The 18,832-nt window shown below is 44.7% G+C and overlaps 1 protein-coding gene across 1 annotated transcript in view; it reads left to right on the top strand.

Moving 5' to 3' along the window:
* The window catches only part of MEF2B (myocyte enhancer factor 2B), an 83,064-nt gene that overhangs the window by 55,137 nt on the left and 9,095 nt on the right, over positions 1-18,832 (top strand). Inside the window, exons 2-5 of the mRNA XM_070746300.1 lie at positions 5,394-5,488; positions 8,777-8,980; positions 12,138-12,266; positions 16,995-17,175. Of these exons, the coding sequence (XP_070602401.1) occupies positions 5,435-5,488; positions 8,777-8,980; positions 12,138-12,266; positions 16,995-17,175 (568 nt within the window). The 5' untranslated portion in view covers positions 5,394-5,434. The remainder of the gene's footprint in view (positions 1-5,393; positions 5,489-8,776; positions 8,981-12,137; positions 12,267-16,994; positions 17,176-18,832) is intronic.

Raw genomic sequence — 18,832 nt, 5'->3', positions numbered from 1 at the left:
CAGTGGCGGTGGGTTTGTAAGGTGAAAATAGTTTGTAAGAAGAGGCAAAAAAATCTTAAACCCCGGGTTTGTATCTCAAAAAGTTTGTATGATGAGGCATTTGTAAGACGAGGCATCACTGTACTTAATTGTTACTGCTATTGTTATTGATATGCCAATTTTTTTTTACCCACTATGTACTATTATCCTAACAAATTTAATTAAGAGAATATCTACACCTACTACCTATTTGAAACCACTGGTCGTATAATACTAATGTGCCAGCCTGTAGTTGAGTGACACCCCTTTCTTTTTTTTCTTCCCCCTTTCCCATATCCCCCTATCCTCAATTCATTCTTTTCTCCCTCATTGATTCTCTCTAATTTTCCTTCCTTTTCTTTTTTTTCCTTCCCCCTTCTCTTTTCTATACTTGATATTATTGTTATACCGTTATACCATGTACAGTGGTACCTCCAGATACGAGCTGCTCCAAACGCGAGTATTCCAAGTTACGAGCCACGACACGAGCGAAATTTCTGTTCGACACCCAACCCCAAATTCGGGATATGAGCCGAGCTTCAGGATGCTACTACTAGTTGGCACATTGCCTCTCTGACCCAGAATTCCCTTGCTTCCAGTTATCTCGGCCATTCGCACGTGTTAGCGCGCAAAACAAAGTCTCGTCTCGGTCGTGTCAGTGTTTAGAGTGTACATTTTAATCTGCACTTTTTGTGTGCATCATGGGTCCCAAAAAAGTATCCGCAAGTGGAAAGGCCACTGAGAAGAAGAAGAGGATGATAATTGTTGTTTTGTTTACGTTTGTGATAGTTTAAGAAAGTGTTGTTTACGTAGTCTAACTCCTCGCAGCCAACTTGTCCTCCCTCCCCTCGCTCCCTCCTCCTCAGCCGTGCTCCTACAGTACACAGCCACACTCGTCTGTCGCCAAGGTAAGGTTACTGTACCGCGTTTTATACATTTTGTTATTGTATTTTGTACATTTCGCTTTTCATTATTTACTTTATTGTTTATTTATACATGTTGCATGTACATTTATTAATTAAAAACATAGAAGTCTGATGGCAGAAAAAGACCTCATGGTCCATCTAGTCTGCCCTTATACTATTTTCTGTATTTTATCTTAGGATTTATATATGTTTATCCCAGGCATGTTTAAATTCAGTTACTGTGGATTTATCTACTACGTCTGCTGGAAGTTTGTTCCAAGGATCTACTACTCTTTCAGTGAAATAATATTTTCTCATGTTGCTTTTGATCTTTCCCCCAACTATCTTCAGATTGTGTCCACTTGTTCTTGTGTTCACTTTCCTATCAAAAACACTTCCCTCCTGGACCTTATTTAACCCTTTAACATATTTAAATGTTTCGATCATGTCCCCCCTTTTCCTTCTGTCCTCCAGACTATACAGATTGAGTTCATTAAGTCTTTCCTGATACGTTTTATGCTTAAGACCTTCCACCATTCTTGTAGCTGTCTTTGGACCCGTTCAATTTTGTCAATATCTTTTTGTAGGTGAGGTCTTTTTTCATAATTTAGGCTAACTTTGGGACTTTTTTGAGGGCTGGAACCAATTAGAATTATTTACATTAATTCATATGGGGAAAATTCTTTGGAGATACGAGTTGATCTACTTACGAGATCGGGTCTGGAACGAATTAAACTCGTATGTCGAGGTACCACTGTACTACATTCTTTTTTGTCTTAAATATCAAATAAAGATTATATTCTGTATTTTTTTTAAAAAGAAAGAAAATGTAATGCAGGTAGTCCTCAACATAGGGCCACAATTGAGCCTACCAAGATACTTGTGAACAGAGAGACATTTGTTAAATGGGTTTGGTTCCGTTTTACGACTTTTCTTGCCTCCGTTGTTAAGCAAGCGAATCACTGCAGTTGATAATTTACTAGGGTGGTTGTTAAGTGAATCTGGCTTCCCCCGAGGGGCGTGGTCACAAATAGGAACCCGTTGCCAAGCATCCGCATTTTGATCACGTGATCGTAAGGGCGTAATTGTAAAAAATGGGCACATGTTGCTTTTTTTCAGGCCCATCGTCACTTCGAACGGTCACTGAATGAACTGTTGTAAGTCAAGGACTACCTGCATAGTAATATTTATAGTATACAGCTAGTCCCCCACCTATGACCACAATTGACCACAAATAGCCGCCTGAGTCCCACTAGATTGGGCGGCATATACCGTATTTTTCGGAATATAAGACGCACCTTAATTTTGGGGTAGAAAAATAGGGAAAATAATCTTCTTATCAGATATTCATCTGACTAGTTTCCTTAGTCTGGTCAGTTTCAGCACATTACTTTATCCTCTGGTTAGAGCTTTAAAAAAAACCTTGTTTGGAGGGAGTAACAATGAAAGAGCTTGCAAGCCAGTAAGAGCTGGGAACATTGTTAGTACCTGGTTAGGGCTGGAAAGAAACATTTGAAGCAAGTAGAGCAATGAATAAAAACCTGCAAAGACTTAGGGCTTTGAAAACATTCTTCGTAGAGAGTAACAATGGAAGAGCTTGCAAGCAGTAAGAGCTGGGAATATCGTTAAAATCTGGTTAGGGCTGGAAAGAAACTTATCCAGAGCAAGTTAGAGCTATGAAAAAACCCCTGCAAAGACTCAGGGGTTGGAAAACATTCTTCGCAGAGAGTAACAATGAAAGAACCCGCAAGATAATAGCTGGGAAGATCTTTGGCACCTAGTTAGGGCTGGGGGAAAAACTTGGGGGAGAAAAAGCTACATTCAGAGTATAAAATTCACCCAAATTATCAGCCTCTTTTAGAGAGGAAAAAGGTGCATTTATACTGTGAAAAATATGGCAAGTCCATTAAATTAAATTAAATTAAATTAAATTAAATTAAATTAAATTAGGTATTTTTAATAAAAAATAGAAAAAGAAGTAAGATACCTAGTTATACATATACTACCGTGTTTCCCCGATAGTAAGACACCCCCGATTGTAAGACGTATCGGGGGTTTCAGGGGGGTCGGCTAATATAAGCCGTACCCCGAAAGTAAGACATATGTCTTACTTTCGGGGAAACACGGGGGTATTGCCGGGGGGGGAGCTCGATGACATCGCTTCCAAGCTCCCCGCGCGTCCCTCGCCTCGCCGCGCTGCCACCGGCTCTTCCCCTGCCGAGGCTCGGCTGCAAGCGGCCGGCGAGGCCGACCGGCTCCGAGGCGAGCGGCTGGAGCTGCGCCCTCCTTCGCCCGCCTCTTTTCCGGCAGCTCCCCGCGCGCCCCTCGCCTTCGCCTCGCCGCGGCGCCACCGCCTCTTCCCCTGCCAAGGCTCGGCTGCAAGCCGCCAGCGAGGCCGACCGGCTCCGAGGCGAGCGGCCGGAGCTGTGCCCTCCTTCGCCCGCCTCCTTTCCGGCAGCTCCCCGCGCGCCCCTCGCCTTCGCCTCGCCGCGGCGCCACCGCCTCTTCCCCTGCCAAGGCTCGGCTGCAAGCCGCCAGCGAGGCCGACCGGCTCCGAGGCGAGCGGCTGGAGCTGTGCCCTCCTTCGCCCGCCTCCTTTCCGGCAGCTCCCCGCGCGCCCCTCGCCTTCGCCTCGCCGCGGCGCCACCGCCTCTTCCCCTGCCAAGGCTCGGCTGCAAGCCGCCAGCGAGGCCGACCGGCTCCGAGGCGAGCGGCCGGAGCTGCGCCCTCCTTCGCCCGCCTCTTTTCCGGCAGCTCCCCGCGCGCCCTTCGCCTTCGCCTCGCTGTGGCGCCACCGCCTCTTCCCCTGCCAAGGCTCGGCTGCAAGCCGCCAGCGAGGCCGACCGGCTCCGAGGCGAGCGGCCGGAGCTGTGCCCTCCTTCGCCCGCCTCCTTTCCGGCAGCTCCCCGCGCGCCCCTCGCCTTCGCCTCGCCGCGGCGCCACCGCCTCTTCCCCTGCCGAGGCTCGGCTGCAAGCGGCCAGTGAGGCCGACCGGCTCCGAGGCGAGCGGCCGGAGCTGCGCCCTCCTTCGCCCGCCGGAAAGGAGGCGGGCGAAGGAGGGCGCAGCTCCGGCCGCTCGCCTCGGAGCCGGTCGGCCTCGCTGGCCGCTTGCAGCCGAGCCTCGGCAAGGGAAGAGGCGGTGGCGCCGCGGCGAGGCGTAGGCGAGGGGCGCGCGGGCCGACCGGCTCCGAGGCGAGCGGCCGGAGCTGCGCCTTCCTTCGCCCGCCTCCTTTCCGGCAGCTCCCCGCGCGCCCCTCGCCTCCAATGTAAGAAATACCCCGAAGTAAGACGTCGTGGGGCTTTTGGGGGTAAAAAGAAAGTAAGACACTGTCTTACTTTCGGGGAAACACGGTAACAGCTGCCAGAATAGTATATGCCCAACAGTGGAAAACAGATAAAATACCGGAAGAAAACATAATAATTAAAAAAATACTAGACTGTGCGGAGATGGACAGGCTATCCAAAAGAATAGAGGGAAAAGAAGAATCAGATTACTATAAAACATGGGCAAAATTTTATGATTGGCTAAAATAAATAAATAAATAAAAATTTATGCAAAGCAACACGTCAAATAAAAGAATTCAAAAATTAATATTATGTAAAAGAAGTGTAATTCTCTGATCAAATATCCCCCCCAAAAAGTGGGGAAACTTTCATTTCCCAAATGTTGTATATACAGTATATGTTTTTATATATGTTTTTTCCCCTTTGTCTTGTATGTCACATTTGTAAAATTAATAATTAAATTAAACTAAATTAAATTAAATAATTAAATCCAACATTTCTGTTGCTAAACAAGTGATTCTCGACTCATTTCATGGCCCTGTTCGCCACAGTTGTTAGATGAATCATTGCAGTTGTTAAGTGAATCAATTGCAGTTGTTAAGCAAATCCAGATTCTGCTATTGACTTTGTTGGTCGGTAGTTGGGTGGGATGGTGATAAGAGGAGCCTGGGATAGAGCAATGATCACTGCCAGTTGGCAGCCTTTTTTTAAGGCAGTGCTTTTTAAAAGCCTGCAGCACTCACTCATTTTAACGCCAGCCCACTGAAAATCATGTTTTATGGATGGCAGAGGAATGGAAAAAGTGACTGCTGCTGCTGCTGAGGTTTGTTGTGAGCAGTAGGTCAGAATGAGGAGGTTTTATTGGTCTGGTGCCTCCAGAGTTGGAGCAATCCCAGGTTACAGACTGACTTTTGCAATCATGGTTTTGAAGCGATTTGAAACGAGCGTTGTTGCTACGTGACTCCTTTCTCCCCCCCTTTAGGATCAGTAGTTCATGCAACAGCTAAAAATACCCCTTGGATTTCCATAAAATGTGAAAAAACCTCCAGATTCAGAGCAGAAGCTGTGATGATGAAGCTGGTTTGGAACCAGATTCAAACTCTGACTTCAAATCTGGTTTTGCCCGTGTAAAACCTGGTGAATACACAAATAACTCTCCCCCCTTTGTCTCCCCACCAATCTTAGGGAAGCTGTTCCATCCTGCCCTCCAACCTTCCCGGGCTGCAATGGGCCGAAAAAAGATACAGATTAGCCGAATCTTGGACCAAAGGAACCGGCAGGTAAGTGCCTCTAAAGCAGAAGGTGACTAGCAACCGGATGGTGCTCTGACCAGATTTTTCTGCCGTGGACTACAGCTCCCGTCATCTGTGGCCACCCTACGGAGATTTTAAAAATTGAAATAGCCATTGAAAAAGTGAAGTGGCTGACAGATGACCATCTTAAAGCAGGGGGAGGGAGGGAAGGAGGAAGGAAGGAAAGAAAAAGGGAAGGAAGGGGGAGAGAGGAAGGAAGGAAGGGGAAGAGAGGGAGGAAGGAAGGGGGAGGGAAGGAAGGAAGAGGAGAAGGGATGAAGGGGGAGAGAAGGAAGGAAGAGGAGAAGGGATGAAGGAAGGGGGAGAGAGGAAGGAAGGAAGGGGGAAGGAAGGAAGAGGAGAAGGGATGAAGGAAGGGGGAGAGAGGAAGGAAGGAAGAGGAGAAGGGATGAAGGAAGGGGGAGAGAAGAAGGAAGGAAGAGGAGAAGGGATGAAGGAAGGGGGGGAGAGGAAGGAAGGAAGGAAGAGGAGAAGGGATGAAGGAAGGGGGAGAGAGGAAGGAAGGAAGGGGGAAGGAAGGAAGGAAGAGGAGAAGGGATGAAGGAAGGAAGAGGAGAAGGGATGAAGGAAGGGGGGGAGAAGAAGGAAGGAAGAGGAGAAGGGATGAAGGAAGGGGGAGAGAGGAAGGAAGGAAGAGGAGAAGGGATGGAGTAAGTAAGGGGGAGAGAGGAAGGAAGGAAGAGGAGAAGGGATGAAGGAAGGAAGAGGAGAAGGGATGAAGTAAGTAAGGGGGAGAGAGGAAGGAAGGAAGAGGAGAAGGGATGAAGGAAGGGGGAGAGAAGAAGGAAGGAAAAGGGGAAGGAAGGAAGGAAAAAGGGAAGGAAGGGGGAGAGAGGAAGAAAAGAAGGAAGAAAGGAAGGAAGGAAGGAAAAGGGGAAGGAAGGGGAAGAGAGGAAGGAAGCAAGAGGGGAAGAGGGGATAGAGAGGCAGGAAGGAGGAAGGAACGAAGGGGGAGAGAAGAAGGAAGGAAGGAAGATGGGAAGGAGGGGGTGAAGGAAGGAAGAGGAGAAGGGATGAAGGAAGGGGGAGAGAGGAAGGAAGGAAGAGGAGAAGGGATGAAGGAAGGGGGAGAGAGGAAGGAAGAAAGAGGAGAAGGGATGAAGGAAGGGGGAGAGAGGAAGGAAGAAAGAGGAGAAGGAAGGAAGGAAGGGGGAGAGAGAGAAGAAGGATGGAAAGAGGAAGGAAGGAAGGAGGGGAAGGAGGAAGGGAGGAAGGGAGGAAGGAAGGAGGAAACAAGAGGAAGAAAGGGAGAGAGGGAGAAAAGAAGAGAGGAAGGAAAAAAGGGAAAGGTGAAAAGGAAAAAGTGAAGAGAGGAAAGATAAAGAAGATAAAGAGTTTGATCAGAAAGGGGAAAAAATTAAAATTGCTGAGTCATTAAAGGAACCCTGCACTCCACCCACCTAACCACAAACATGAAGTGACTTTGGGTAATACTTTTTTTTTCTTTTCTTAGTCCAGCTTTCTCACAGGATCGTTTGGGGATAAAATGAGACACATCTCAATCTACACCCTTTTCAGTTCTCAGAGTTATTTTGTCTTCGGGAGTGAACTCAAGAACCAGACATTTCTTGGGGCAGGAGTGGCATTCATGTCAACAACTGTCAGCAGCCTGGCTTAGCCAGGGTCGGTCTTCTCCAGGTCCCGTCGGCCAAACGGTGCCATTTGGTGGGACCGCGGGGGAGGGCCTTCTCTGTGGTGGCTCCGGCTCTCTGGCACCAATTACCTCTGGAGATCCGCATCGCCCCCACCCTCCTGGCCTGACAGTTGCAGCTTCTCGGGGTCATGTGATTCCCCTTTTGCGACCTTCAGACCAGCGAAATCAATGGGGGGGACACATTCACTCCCAACAATTGTGTTACTAACTTTAAGAGTGCTGCAGCGGGTTCACTTAACAGCTGGTTCATAAAATGCCGCCAAACTCATTTATTTTATTTATTTTATTTATTTTATTTTATTTATTTATTTTATTTATTTTATTTATTTTATTTATTTTATTTATTTTATTTATTTTATTTATTTTATTTATTTTATTTATTTTTTATTTTTTATTTTATTTTTTATTTTATTTTTTATTTATTTTTTTTTATTTTTTTTATTTTTTTTATTTTTTATTTATTTATTTATTTTATTTATTTTATTTATTTTATTTTTTATTTTATTTATTTATTTATTTATTTTATTTATTTATTTATTTATTTATTTATTTTATTTATTTATTTCTTTGATTTATTTATTTCTTTGATTTATTTATTTCTTTGATTTATTTATTAGATTTCTATGCCGCCCTTCTCGAGGCAACTCAGGGCAGTATACAACATTAAATATAACAATATATATATAAGTTTTTTCCCGAACGCCATCACTCTACTAAACAAATAATTCCCTCAACACTGTCAGACTTTCTACTAAATCTGCACTTCTATTCTACTAGTTTTCCTCATCATTCCTATCACCCATTTCCTCCCATGTTGACTGTATGACTGTAACTTGTTGCGTATACCCTAAGATTTTTATTAATATTGCTTCTTCATTGCTTATTTGACCCCTATGACAATCATTAAGTGTTGTACCACATGATTCTTGACAAATGTATATTTTATTTTATGTACGTTGAGAGCATATGCACCAAGACAAATTCCTTGTGTGTCCAATCACACTTGGCCAATAAAATTCTATTCTATTCTATTCTTCTATTCTATATAAGAAGTCTAATAACAATAAAATATGACAATTTACTAGAACATTTTAAAAGACTGCATGTACACTCACACCCATTCATCCAATCCAATCATATCTCGTATTGGCTGGAGACAGTCTCATCCCTCACGGCCCCCATGCCCACCGGCAAAGGTAATAATAATAATAATAATAATAATTATTATTATTATTATTATTATTATTATTATTATTTATTAGATTTGTATGCCACCCCTCTCCGAGGACTCGGAGCAGTAGGTTTTCAAAGGTTTACGAAAGACTAGGAGAGAGGGGGTGGTACGTATCTCTGGAGGGAGTTCGTTCCAGAGGACCGGGGCCACCACAGAGAAGGCTCTTCCCCTAGGCCCCGCCAGTCGACATTTCCTCGCCAACTGGACCTGGAGAAGGCTGACTCTGTGAGACCTAACTGGCTGCTGGGATACATGAGTTGTTAACACATATATATGTGTGTGTCTCGCTCAGCAACACAAATTTGGGGCTCGATTCTGGTTGCAAGTCAAGGATTTTCCTGCGTTTTGTGTCTCCTGCCGTTTTTAGGTCACGTTCACCAAGAGGAAGTTCGGGTTGATGAAGAAGGCCTACGAGTTGAGCGTCCTTTGTGACTGCGAGATTGCCCTGATCATTTTCAACAGCACCAACCGGCTCTTCCAGTATGCCAGCACAGACATGGACAAGGTTCTCTTGAAGTACACCGAGTACAGTGAGCCCCACGAGAGCCGGACCAACACAGATATTCTGGAGGTAAAACACGAGGGGGAGGGGCTCCTAAAATTCAGTCCCCAACAGGGCTTTTTTTCCAACAGGCAACTGGACCTCCTTGGTTTTTTTTTTTTCTTCTGAAGATGTTTTGCTTCTCAGCCAAGATGCTTCTTCAGTTCTGACTGGATAGTGGGGAATGGAAGGATTTACTTACTTACTTACTTACTTACTTACTTACTTACTTACTTACTTAACTTACTTACTTCATTCATTCATTCATTCATTCATTTGTCCAATACACAAATACATAGGAAGAAAAATAGACATGTAGTAATCAGTGTTCCCTCTAATTCTTTTGGGGGGTGGGCGTAAAAGTATAGTGTCTGAGCGGCAGTCCCTTCGGGACTGGGTGGCACCAAAATAATAAATAAATAAATAAACAAACAAACAAATTAAAAACCCACCCTGTTTTGCCTCAGAGAATTTCAAAATAAAATACTGTACTGTGTGTCTATAACAGTGAGCTCATAATAGGGCAACTCTGTCAATATCAAAATGCCACTTAAATAGTTGAGCTAGTTTCAAACTAGATTTTGATTTTCTTTCTCTCTTCCTTACTCCCATTCTTTTTCTTTCTCTTTTCCTTCCTCTCTTTTTTCTATCTGTTTCTCTCTCTTCCTCTCTCTCTCCTTCGCTCTCACTCTTTCCCTCTCGGCTTCTGGGCAGGTTTGGAAAACTCTGAGTTGATGATGATTTTTAAGTGAACGATTGCTCACTGCTCAGCTTAGAGGGAACTATGGTAGTAATATATATAAGGGTAAAAGTGAACTTAGAGGAGAGATAAAATAAAATAAAATGAAAGAAAGAAAATATATATGATAAGTGAGAGAAAGGAAAGACAATTGGACAGGGGACGAAAGGCACACCAGTGCTCTTATGTATGCCCCTTACTGGCCTCTTAGGAACCTGGAGAGGTCAATCGTGGAGAGTCTAAGGGAGAAATGTTGGGGGTTAGGGGTTGGCACTATTGAGTCCGGTAATGAGTTCCATGCTTCGATAACTCGATTGTTGAAATCATATTTTTTACAGTCAAGTTTGGAGCGGTTCATATTAAGTTTGAATCTGTTGCGTGCTCTTGTGTTGTTGCGGTTGAAGCTAAAGTAGTCATTGACCGGTAGGACGTTGCAGCATATGATCTTGTGGGCAATACTCATAATCATATAATTATCATTATCATATAATGGATATAATGGAACTGGAAAAGGTACAAAAAATGGGAAACAAGAATGATCAAGGGAATGGAGCCCCTCCCTTATGAAACCAGATTGCAACTCCTTGGTCTCTTCAGCCTTGAAAGACGGCGTTGAAGGGGTGACTTGATCGAAGTGTATAAAATCATGCATGGGATAGAAAAGGTGGGTAGAGAAAAATTATTTTCTCTGCCACACAATACTAGGACGAGGGGGCCCTCCCTAAACACGTCTCCTCCCCTTCTCTCTTGGTTTAAGGCATAGGTTGAAAAGGAGGACTGGACGAGGGGCAGGCGGTAGAGGTGTGAGTGGCATCGGTGTGGGGGGGTGCCATGCTTTTTACGTTTTTAATGTTATATTTACGTTGTAAATATAGCGTCTCTGCTTTGCGGTTTTTCATTTTTCGCGGGTGATATGGGAACGCATCCCCCGCGAAAAACGAAGGATCACTGTACTTATCTAATGTTTTATTTGTACAAATTAACATCCTGTAATTGTTTGACAAATACATAAATATAATTAAATAACTAAATAATTAATTAGATAGATAGATAGATAGATAGATAGATAGATAGATAGATAGATAGATAGATAGAAACATAGAAACATAGAAACATAGAAACATAGAAACATAGAAACATAGAAGACTGACGGCAGAAAAAGACCACATGGTCCATCTAGTCTCCCCTTATACTATTTCCTGTATTTTATCTTAGGATGGATCTATGTTTATCCCAGGCATGTTTAAATTCAGTGACTGTGGATTTACCAACCACGTCTGCTGGAAGTTTGTTCCAAGGATCTACTACTCTTTCAGTGAAATAATATTTTCTCACGTTGCTTTTGATCTTTCCTCCAACTAACTTCAGATTGTGTCCCCTTGTTCTTGTGTTCACTTTCCTATTAAAAACATTTACCTTTATTTAACCCTTTAACATATTTAAATGTTTCGATCATGTCTCCCCTTTTCCTTCTGTCCTCCAGACTATACAGATTGAGTTCATGAAGTCTTTCCTGATACGTTTTATGCTTAAGACCTTCCACCATTCTTGTAGCCCGTCTTTGGACCCGTTCAATTTTGTCAATATCTTTTTGTAGGTGAGGTCTCCAGAACTGAACACAGTACTCCAAATGGGGTCTCACCAGCGCTCTATACAGCGGGATCACAATCTCCCTCTTCCTGCTTGTTATACCTCTAGCTATGCAGCCAAGCATCCTACTTGCTTTTCCTACTGGCCGACCACACTGCTCAATCCTATCCAGAGCTGTGGTGCGGCCCGTAGCGATTCAATCCACTACTGGTCAAATCCAATTTGAGCTGTTTTGCCAACTCTTTCGCATGGTGGCTGCTTAGGTCCACCAACTGCTTCCTGTTGGGCCGTAAAGAGGCCGGGCGGGGAGGCGAAGAGTGGCTGGGAGGGGAGGGACAAGTAGAGGCTGGCGAAGCACCCTCAACATGAGTGACATCGAGCCCACCGAGTCACATGACCACCTAGCCACACCCACCCAGCCGGTCTTTAAGCAGATCATCTTAGTGGTTCGAGGGATTTAAAATTATGAATTTAGGGGTCCCGGAGGTCCAAAAGGTTGGTGACCCCTGGACTAAAAGACCTCCAAGGTCCCTTCCAATTCTGTTATTCTGTTGAAATAATGTTGTAAATTTTGAAAAATGCTTTCTATCCATTGGGGAACACAGGTAGTCGTAACTCAATGACTGCGGCATTTACTTAACAACAACCACATTTACTTAATGACCGCTGCATAAAAGATCATAAAAATCAGGTGTCACATGGCGACCCACTTAAGGACTACTAATTGCAGTAATAAATCAAAGATCAACTTTTTTAGCCAAACACAAATTGGACATGTAATTCAAATGGCCTTATTTAATGGAATTATATTTGTTTGGTTTTGACATGTATATTAATAATGTGTTTAAATTTTTGCAGACTCTGAAACGAAAGGGTTTGGGCTTTGAAGGTGCAGAAATGGATCTTGTAGAAGCTCTGGACCCAGCTGAGAAGCTGAGGCAGCTTGGTGAAGGAATGGACCTTAGGTTAGCCCAGCCAAAACTTAGCGTGAGTATTGCTTTGGATGAAAAAAAACCCTGCCTTCCGTTACATTCATTTTATTTGTCTGTCTGTCTGGCAATCTATCAATCTACCACCCTACTCCTAGAGGACTCTGGGCCAAATAGACATGAAATGCAATATAAAATCCCATAAAAACCAGTATAAAATAATTTAAAACCCACAATTAACAACCAAAACAGCTAAAAAACCATGTGTATCTTTCCTGGTCAGATCTTGATGGCGTGCCATCTGATCAATGGCCCAGATCTGTCGGGAAAACCAGGTCTTTGCAGCTTTTGGGAAGGCCAGTAGGGTGGCAGAACAAAGCATTGCATGGACAGTTCTTGGAGAAGATTGAAGGCAAAGTGGATAAAGAAAAGACCTGGTCATGGCTTACAAGTGGAACACTCAAAAAGGAGACAGAAGGACTAATACTGGCGGCACAAGAACAGGCCATTAGAACAAATGTTGTCAAAGCCAGAATTGAAAAATCAACAGATGATCCAAAGTGCAGACTCTGTAAAGAAACAGATGAAACAATCGATCACATACTCAGCTGCTGCAAAAAGATTGCACAGACTGACTACAAGCATAGACACGATGCTGTGGCACAGATGATCCACTGGAACTTGTGCCAGAACTACCATTTACCAGTGGCAAAGAACTGGTGGGATCATAAGCCCGAAAAAGTGGTCGGAAATGAGCAAGCAAAACTACTGTGGGACTTCCGACTTCAGACTGACCGAATTCTGAAGCATAACACACCAGACATTGTGATCGTGGAGAATTTGGCCTAAAATCTACATTAAGTTAAGAAATACCTATTCAGGTCCTGCTATGAATTTTCCATTCATTTGCCCCTAAAGAGGACTTCGAAATGTATATGCATGTATGTATACTGCTCAAAAGATATAAAGGGAACACTCAACTAACACATCCTAGATCTGAATGAATGAAATATTCTCAGTGAATACTTCGTTCTGTACAAAGTTGAATGTGCACAACAGCGTGTGAAATTGATTGTCAGTGTTGCTTCCTAAGTGGACGGTTTGATTTCACAGAAGTTTGATTTACTTGGAGTTATATTGTGTTTCTTAAGTGGTCCCTTTATTTTTTTGAGCAGTGTGTGTGTGTATGTATGTACGTACGTACGTACGTACGTACGTAAGTATGTATGTATGTATGTATTACAGATGGGCTAAATAGGTTGAAAGCAAACTACTGTTAAACATTTGGAGAGGATTGTTTTGACTGAGTAGTGGAAGGATTCGGATACTATTTTAAGGGTTTTGGATTGGAACGGTTCCAAACTCAACTTGGAAAACTTCCAGAATTGTCATAAAAATGCTTCCAGCCACTTTGGAACAGACTTTCAATAGGCTGGCCAAGAAATGTACTCAATTTTTATTTTTCCTAAACGTTGCAACTGAGTCACCAGTTCCAAAGTATAACTAGAACTGGTCTTTTAAAATGCATATATTGGTAGCCATAAAAGTAGAGAACAACTGAAATTCAGATTCAAGATTCAAACCTTTATTATTGTCTGAGTACAGTGTGAGTACAATGAGATTGGCCGAGCCTCCCTTCAATGCACAAACCCATATACCCCAACACAATACAACTCACAGCAAAAGACAGAAAATCCCTATCAAACAAACACCCAACCCTATTAGAAGTTTGATGGCAGGAAGTTTGTTCCAAGCATCTACAGTGGAACCCCGACATAAGAGCTGCTCTACTTAAGAGCAACTCGAGATAAGAGCTGGGAGGGGAGAGATATTTTTGTTCTACTTACAAGCCCAAATTCGAGATACAAGTGCCAAGGAGCTGTCTCCTGAAGCCAAACGCTAACTTCCGCGTTCGGCTTCAGGAGACAGCTGCGAAGCGGCGCGCGTGTTTTAAAAGGTTGCAGCCGGCCTGGGGGGCTCGGGGGGGTGCTTGCAGCTTTCTTTCTTGCTCTTTTTCTTTCTCTCTTTTACCTTCCCTTCCTCTATTTCTTCTTTTCTTTCTCCTTCCCACCTTCTTCCCTCCCTCCCTCCCTTCACTCATTCCTCTCTTACTCTCCCCTTTCATAAGTTTCCTTGCTTCCTTCCTCTGTTCCTGTCCCTTCCCTCTTTCCTTCCTTCCTTCCCACCCTCCGTCCATTCATTCACCCATTCCTCTCTTGATCGCTTAAAGCCGGTCCCTGGTGCAAAAAGGGTTGGGGACCTCTGTCCTACAAGATTGGGTGGCAGAGAAGTTGAACATATGTAAATTTAAAAGTTTAAGAAAGTTTACAAGTTAAGTGAAAGAAACTTCATTATTCATTTATATGTACATGTACATTTCTTCATTAAAAACATGTCTTTCTGCATAATTTAGACTAACTTTGTGAGTTTTTTGAGGGCTGGAACCAATTAAAATTATTTACATTAATTCCTATGGGGAAAAGTCGTTCGAGATAAGAGCTGCTCGACTTAAGAGCCCAGGTCCGGAACGAATTAAACTCGTATCTCGAGGTACCACTGTACTACTCTTTCAGTAAAATGATATTTTCTCTTGCTTCTGATCTTTTCCCCCAACTAACCTCAGATGATGCCCCCTTGTTCTTGTGTTCACTTTCCTATTAAAATTGGCCCGTGCCGGTCTCAGAGAGCACACCGATAGCGCCGAAGACGAGCAGCCCTTCCCTGGCTGACACCCCTGAGATAGAGATTTTCAACGGATCTTTTCACGATGTCCTCAGCAAACAGATTAGATTAGATTAGATTTATTGGATTTATATGCCGCCCCTCTCCGCAGACTCGGGGCGGCTCACAAAAATGGCAAACACAGTACATAGTGACAAATCTAATATTTACCAATCTAATTACAGTTTTATGTTAAAAAATTCATAAAAGCAACTCCAATATACAGTGATCCCCCGCTCGTTGCGAGGGTTCCGTTCCAGGAGCCCCCGCAACGAGCGGGTTTTCGCGAAGTAGCGATGCGGAAGTAAAAACACCTTCTGCGCATGTGCAGATGGTGTTTTTACTCCCACAGCGCTAGCGAGGAGCCGAAGATTGGGGGCGGCGCGGCTGTTTGCCGCCGGCATGGGGGGCTTCCTAGCAGCCCCCCAAACCCGGGTTGGGGGTCCGGGGGGCGCTGTCTCTCGGCGTTTTCGAGCTGAGTCCGGGAGCGAATTCGCTCCCGGACTCAGCTCGAAAGCGCCGAGAGACAGCGTGGACAGGCCCGTTCCTTGGCGCTGTCTCTCGGCGCTTTCGTGCTGAGTCCGGGAGCGAACTCGCTCCCCGACTCAGCTGGAAAGCGCCGAGAGACAGCGTGGACAGGCCCGTTCCTTGGCGCTGTCTCTCGGCGCTTTCGTGCTGAGTCCGGGAGCGAACTCGCTCCCCGACTCAGCTGGAAAGCGCCGAGAGACAGCGTGGACAGGCCCGTTCCTTGGCGCTGTCTCTCGGCGCTTTCGTGCTGAGTCCGGGAGCGAACTCGCTCCCCGACTCAGCTGGAAAGCGCCGAGAGACAGCGTGGACAGGCCCGTTCCTTGGCGCTGTCTCTCGGCGCTTTCGTGCTGAGTCCGGGAGCGAACTCGCTCCCCGACTCAGCTGGAAAGCGCCGAGAGACAGCGTGGACAGGCCCGTTCCTTGGCGCTGTCTCTCGGCGCTTTCGTGCTGAGTCCGGGAGCGAACTCGCTCCCCGACTCAGCTGGAAAGCGCCGAGAGACAGCGTGGACAGGCCCGTTCCTTGGCGCTGTCTCTCGGCGCTTTCGTGCTGAGTCCGGGAGCGAACTCGCTCCCGGACTCAGCTCGAAAGCGCCAAGAGACAGCGTGGACAGGCCCGTGCGGCGAGAATGAACGGCGTGGGCGGGCGAAGGGCGGGCGGCAGCGAGGAGTTTGCGTGGGCGGTGGGGAAACTCCTCGCTGACGCCAACAAGAGGGGGAAGACTCAGGGAAGCCGCCCAGCAGCTGATCTCCCGGTTGCCATCTACGCATGCGTGCCCACGGGCACGCATGCGTAGATGGTATTTTGACTTCCGGGTTGAAAAATAGCGAAGTACCCTGTTCGCAATGGTTGGGGACGCAATAAACGGGGGATCACTGTATATAAAAAACAAGCACACAATCATACACCAAAACAACATGGGCAAGGGGGAGATGTTTCTATTCCCCCATGCTTGACGGCAGAGGTGGGTTTTAAGGAGTTTACGAAAGGCAAGGAGAGTGGGGGCAATCCTAATCTCTGGGGGGAGCTGGTTCCAGAGGGTCGGAGCCACCACAGAGAAGGCTCTTCCCCTGGGTCCCGCCAGACGACATTGTTTAGTCAACGGGACCCGGAGAAGGCCAATTCTGTGGGACCTAACTGGTCGCTGGGATTCGTGCGGCAGAAGGCGGTCCCGGAGATATTCTGGTCCGGTGCCATGAAGGGCTTTATAGGTCATAACCAACACTTTGAATTGTGACTGGAAACTGATCGGCAACCAATGCAGACTGCGGAGTGTTGGAGTGATATGGGCATACTTAGAGAAGCCCATGATTGCTCTCGCAGCTGCATTCTGCACGATCTGGAGTTTCCGAACACTTTTCAAAGGTAGCCCCATGTGGAGAGCATTACAGTAGTGGAGCCTCGAGGTGATGAGAGCATGAGTGACTGTGAGCAATGACTCCCGGTCCAAATAGGACCGCAACAGGCGCATTCCGTTCCAGCGCAAATAGTCAACTTTTCCCCCTCCTGATCGCTTTGGATATTCTGTTTTCCTTGCAGTCAGCGGCTTCCCTGTCTAGCCTTGAGGGGGCGCCCTCGGAAACCCCCCCATCTGGAGGCGAGGGTGGGGCAAGCAATTCCGGCGAATCTCCTATCCAACAGAGCCGCCTGCAGCCGTTCAAGCCGAATCCTCCCAAGCCAGCCTTCCCTTCGGCGCGATCCCCAGCAGCCCTGGGACCAGGTACGTCACTCCCATAAGAGCCTGGATGAATTGGGTGGTTTTGACTTCTCCTACACAGGTAATTCCCAACCTATGACCATGTACAGGTAGATTTCTCTCTCTCTTTTTTTTGGTATTTTTATTTATTTATTATTTATTAATTAGATTTCTATGCCACCCTTTTCCTCATGTTGCACATAGTCATTACTAAGACGTTTTATTAGAATAGAATGGAATGGAATTTATCTATCTATCTATCTATCTATCTATCTTATCTATCTATCTTATCTATCTATCTATCTATCTATCTATCTATCTATCTATCTTATCTATCTATCTTATCTATCTTATCTATCTATATATCTATCTTATCTATCTATATATCTATCTATCTTATCTATCTTATCTATCTATCTATCATCTATCTATCTTATCTATCTATCATCTATCTATCTTATCTATCTATCTTATCTATCTATCTATCTATCTATCTTATCTATCTAGATATCTATCTATCTTATCTATCTATCTTATCTATCTATCTATCTTATCTATCTATCTATCTTATCTATATATCTATCTATCTTATCTATCTATATCTATCTATCATCTATCTATCCATCCATCCATCCATCCATCCATCCATCCATCCATCTATCTATCTATCTATCTATCTATCTATCTATCTATTAGATTTGTATGCCGCCCCTCTCCGCAGACTCAGGGCGGCTCACAGCAGTGATAAAACAATATACAGTAACAAATCTAATATTAAAAGTCTAAAATAACAAATCTAATATTAAAAGTCTAAAAGCCCCATTATTTAAAAAGCATACACACAAATATACCATACATAAAACTACATAGGCAAGGGGAGATGTCTCAGTTCCCCCATGCCTGACGGTAGAGGCTGGCTTTAAGGAGTTTTACGAAAAGCAAGGAGGGTGGGGGCAATTCTGATCTCCGGGGAGAGCTGGTTCCAGAGGGTCGAGGCCGCCACAGAGAAGGCTCTTTCCCTGGGTCCCACCAGCTGACATTTTTTAGTCGATGGGACCCGGAGAAGGCCAACTCTGTGGGACCTAACCGGCTGCTGGGATTCGTGTGGCAGAAGGCGATCCCGGAGATATTCTGGCCCGATGCCATGAAGGGCTTTATAGGTCATAACCAACACTTTGAATTGTGACCAGAATAGAGTAGAATAGAATAGAATTATTTATTGGCCAAGTGTGATTGGACACACAAGGAATTTGTCTTGGTGCATATGCTCTCAGCGTACATAAAAGAAAAAGAGACATTTGTCAAGAATCATGTGGTACAACACTTAATGATTGTCATAGGGGTCAAATAAGCAATGAAGAAACAATCAATATTAATAAAAATCTTAGGATACAAGCAACAAGTTACAGTCATACAGTCCTAAGTGGGAGGAAAAGGGTGATAGGAATGATGAGAAAAACTAGTAGAATATAAGTGCAGAAGTGTAGTATTGTTGAAGTAAAAAACTGCGTACAAACTGGGCGTTGTGTTACATTCTTGGGAGGGACAGAAGTCTGGGCATAGTCTAGCAAAGAGAAGGGCCAGGGGAGACATAATAAGGGTTTTTAGTTGTTTTATTATTGGATTGTCACATGCTGATTTTATCATTGTTGTTAGCCACCCCGAGTCTACAGATAGATAG

The sequence above is a fragment of the Erythrolamprus reginae genome, chromosome 1, assembly GCF_031021105.1.
Source record: "Erythrolamprus reginae isolate rEryReg1 chromosome 1, rEryReg1.hap1, whole genome shotgun sequence".
Taxonomy (NCBI): domain Eukaryota; kingdom Metazoa; phylum Chordata; class Lepidosauria; order Squamata; family Dipsadidae; genus Erythrolamprus; species Erythrolamprus reginae.
The sequence above is the reverse complement of the archived record's forward strand: the minus strand, read 5'-3'. Positions and strand labels throughout refer to the sequence as shown.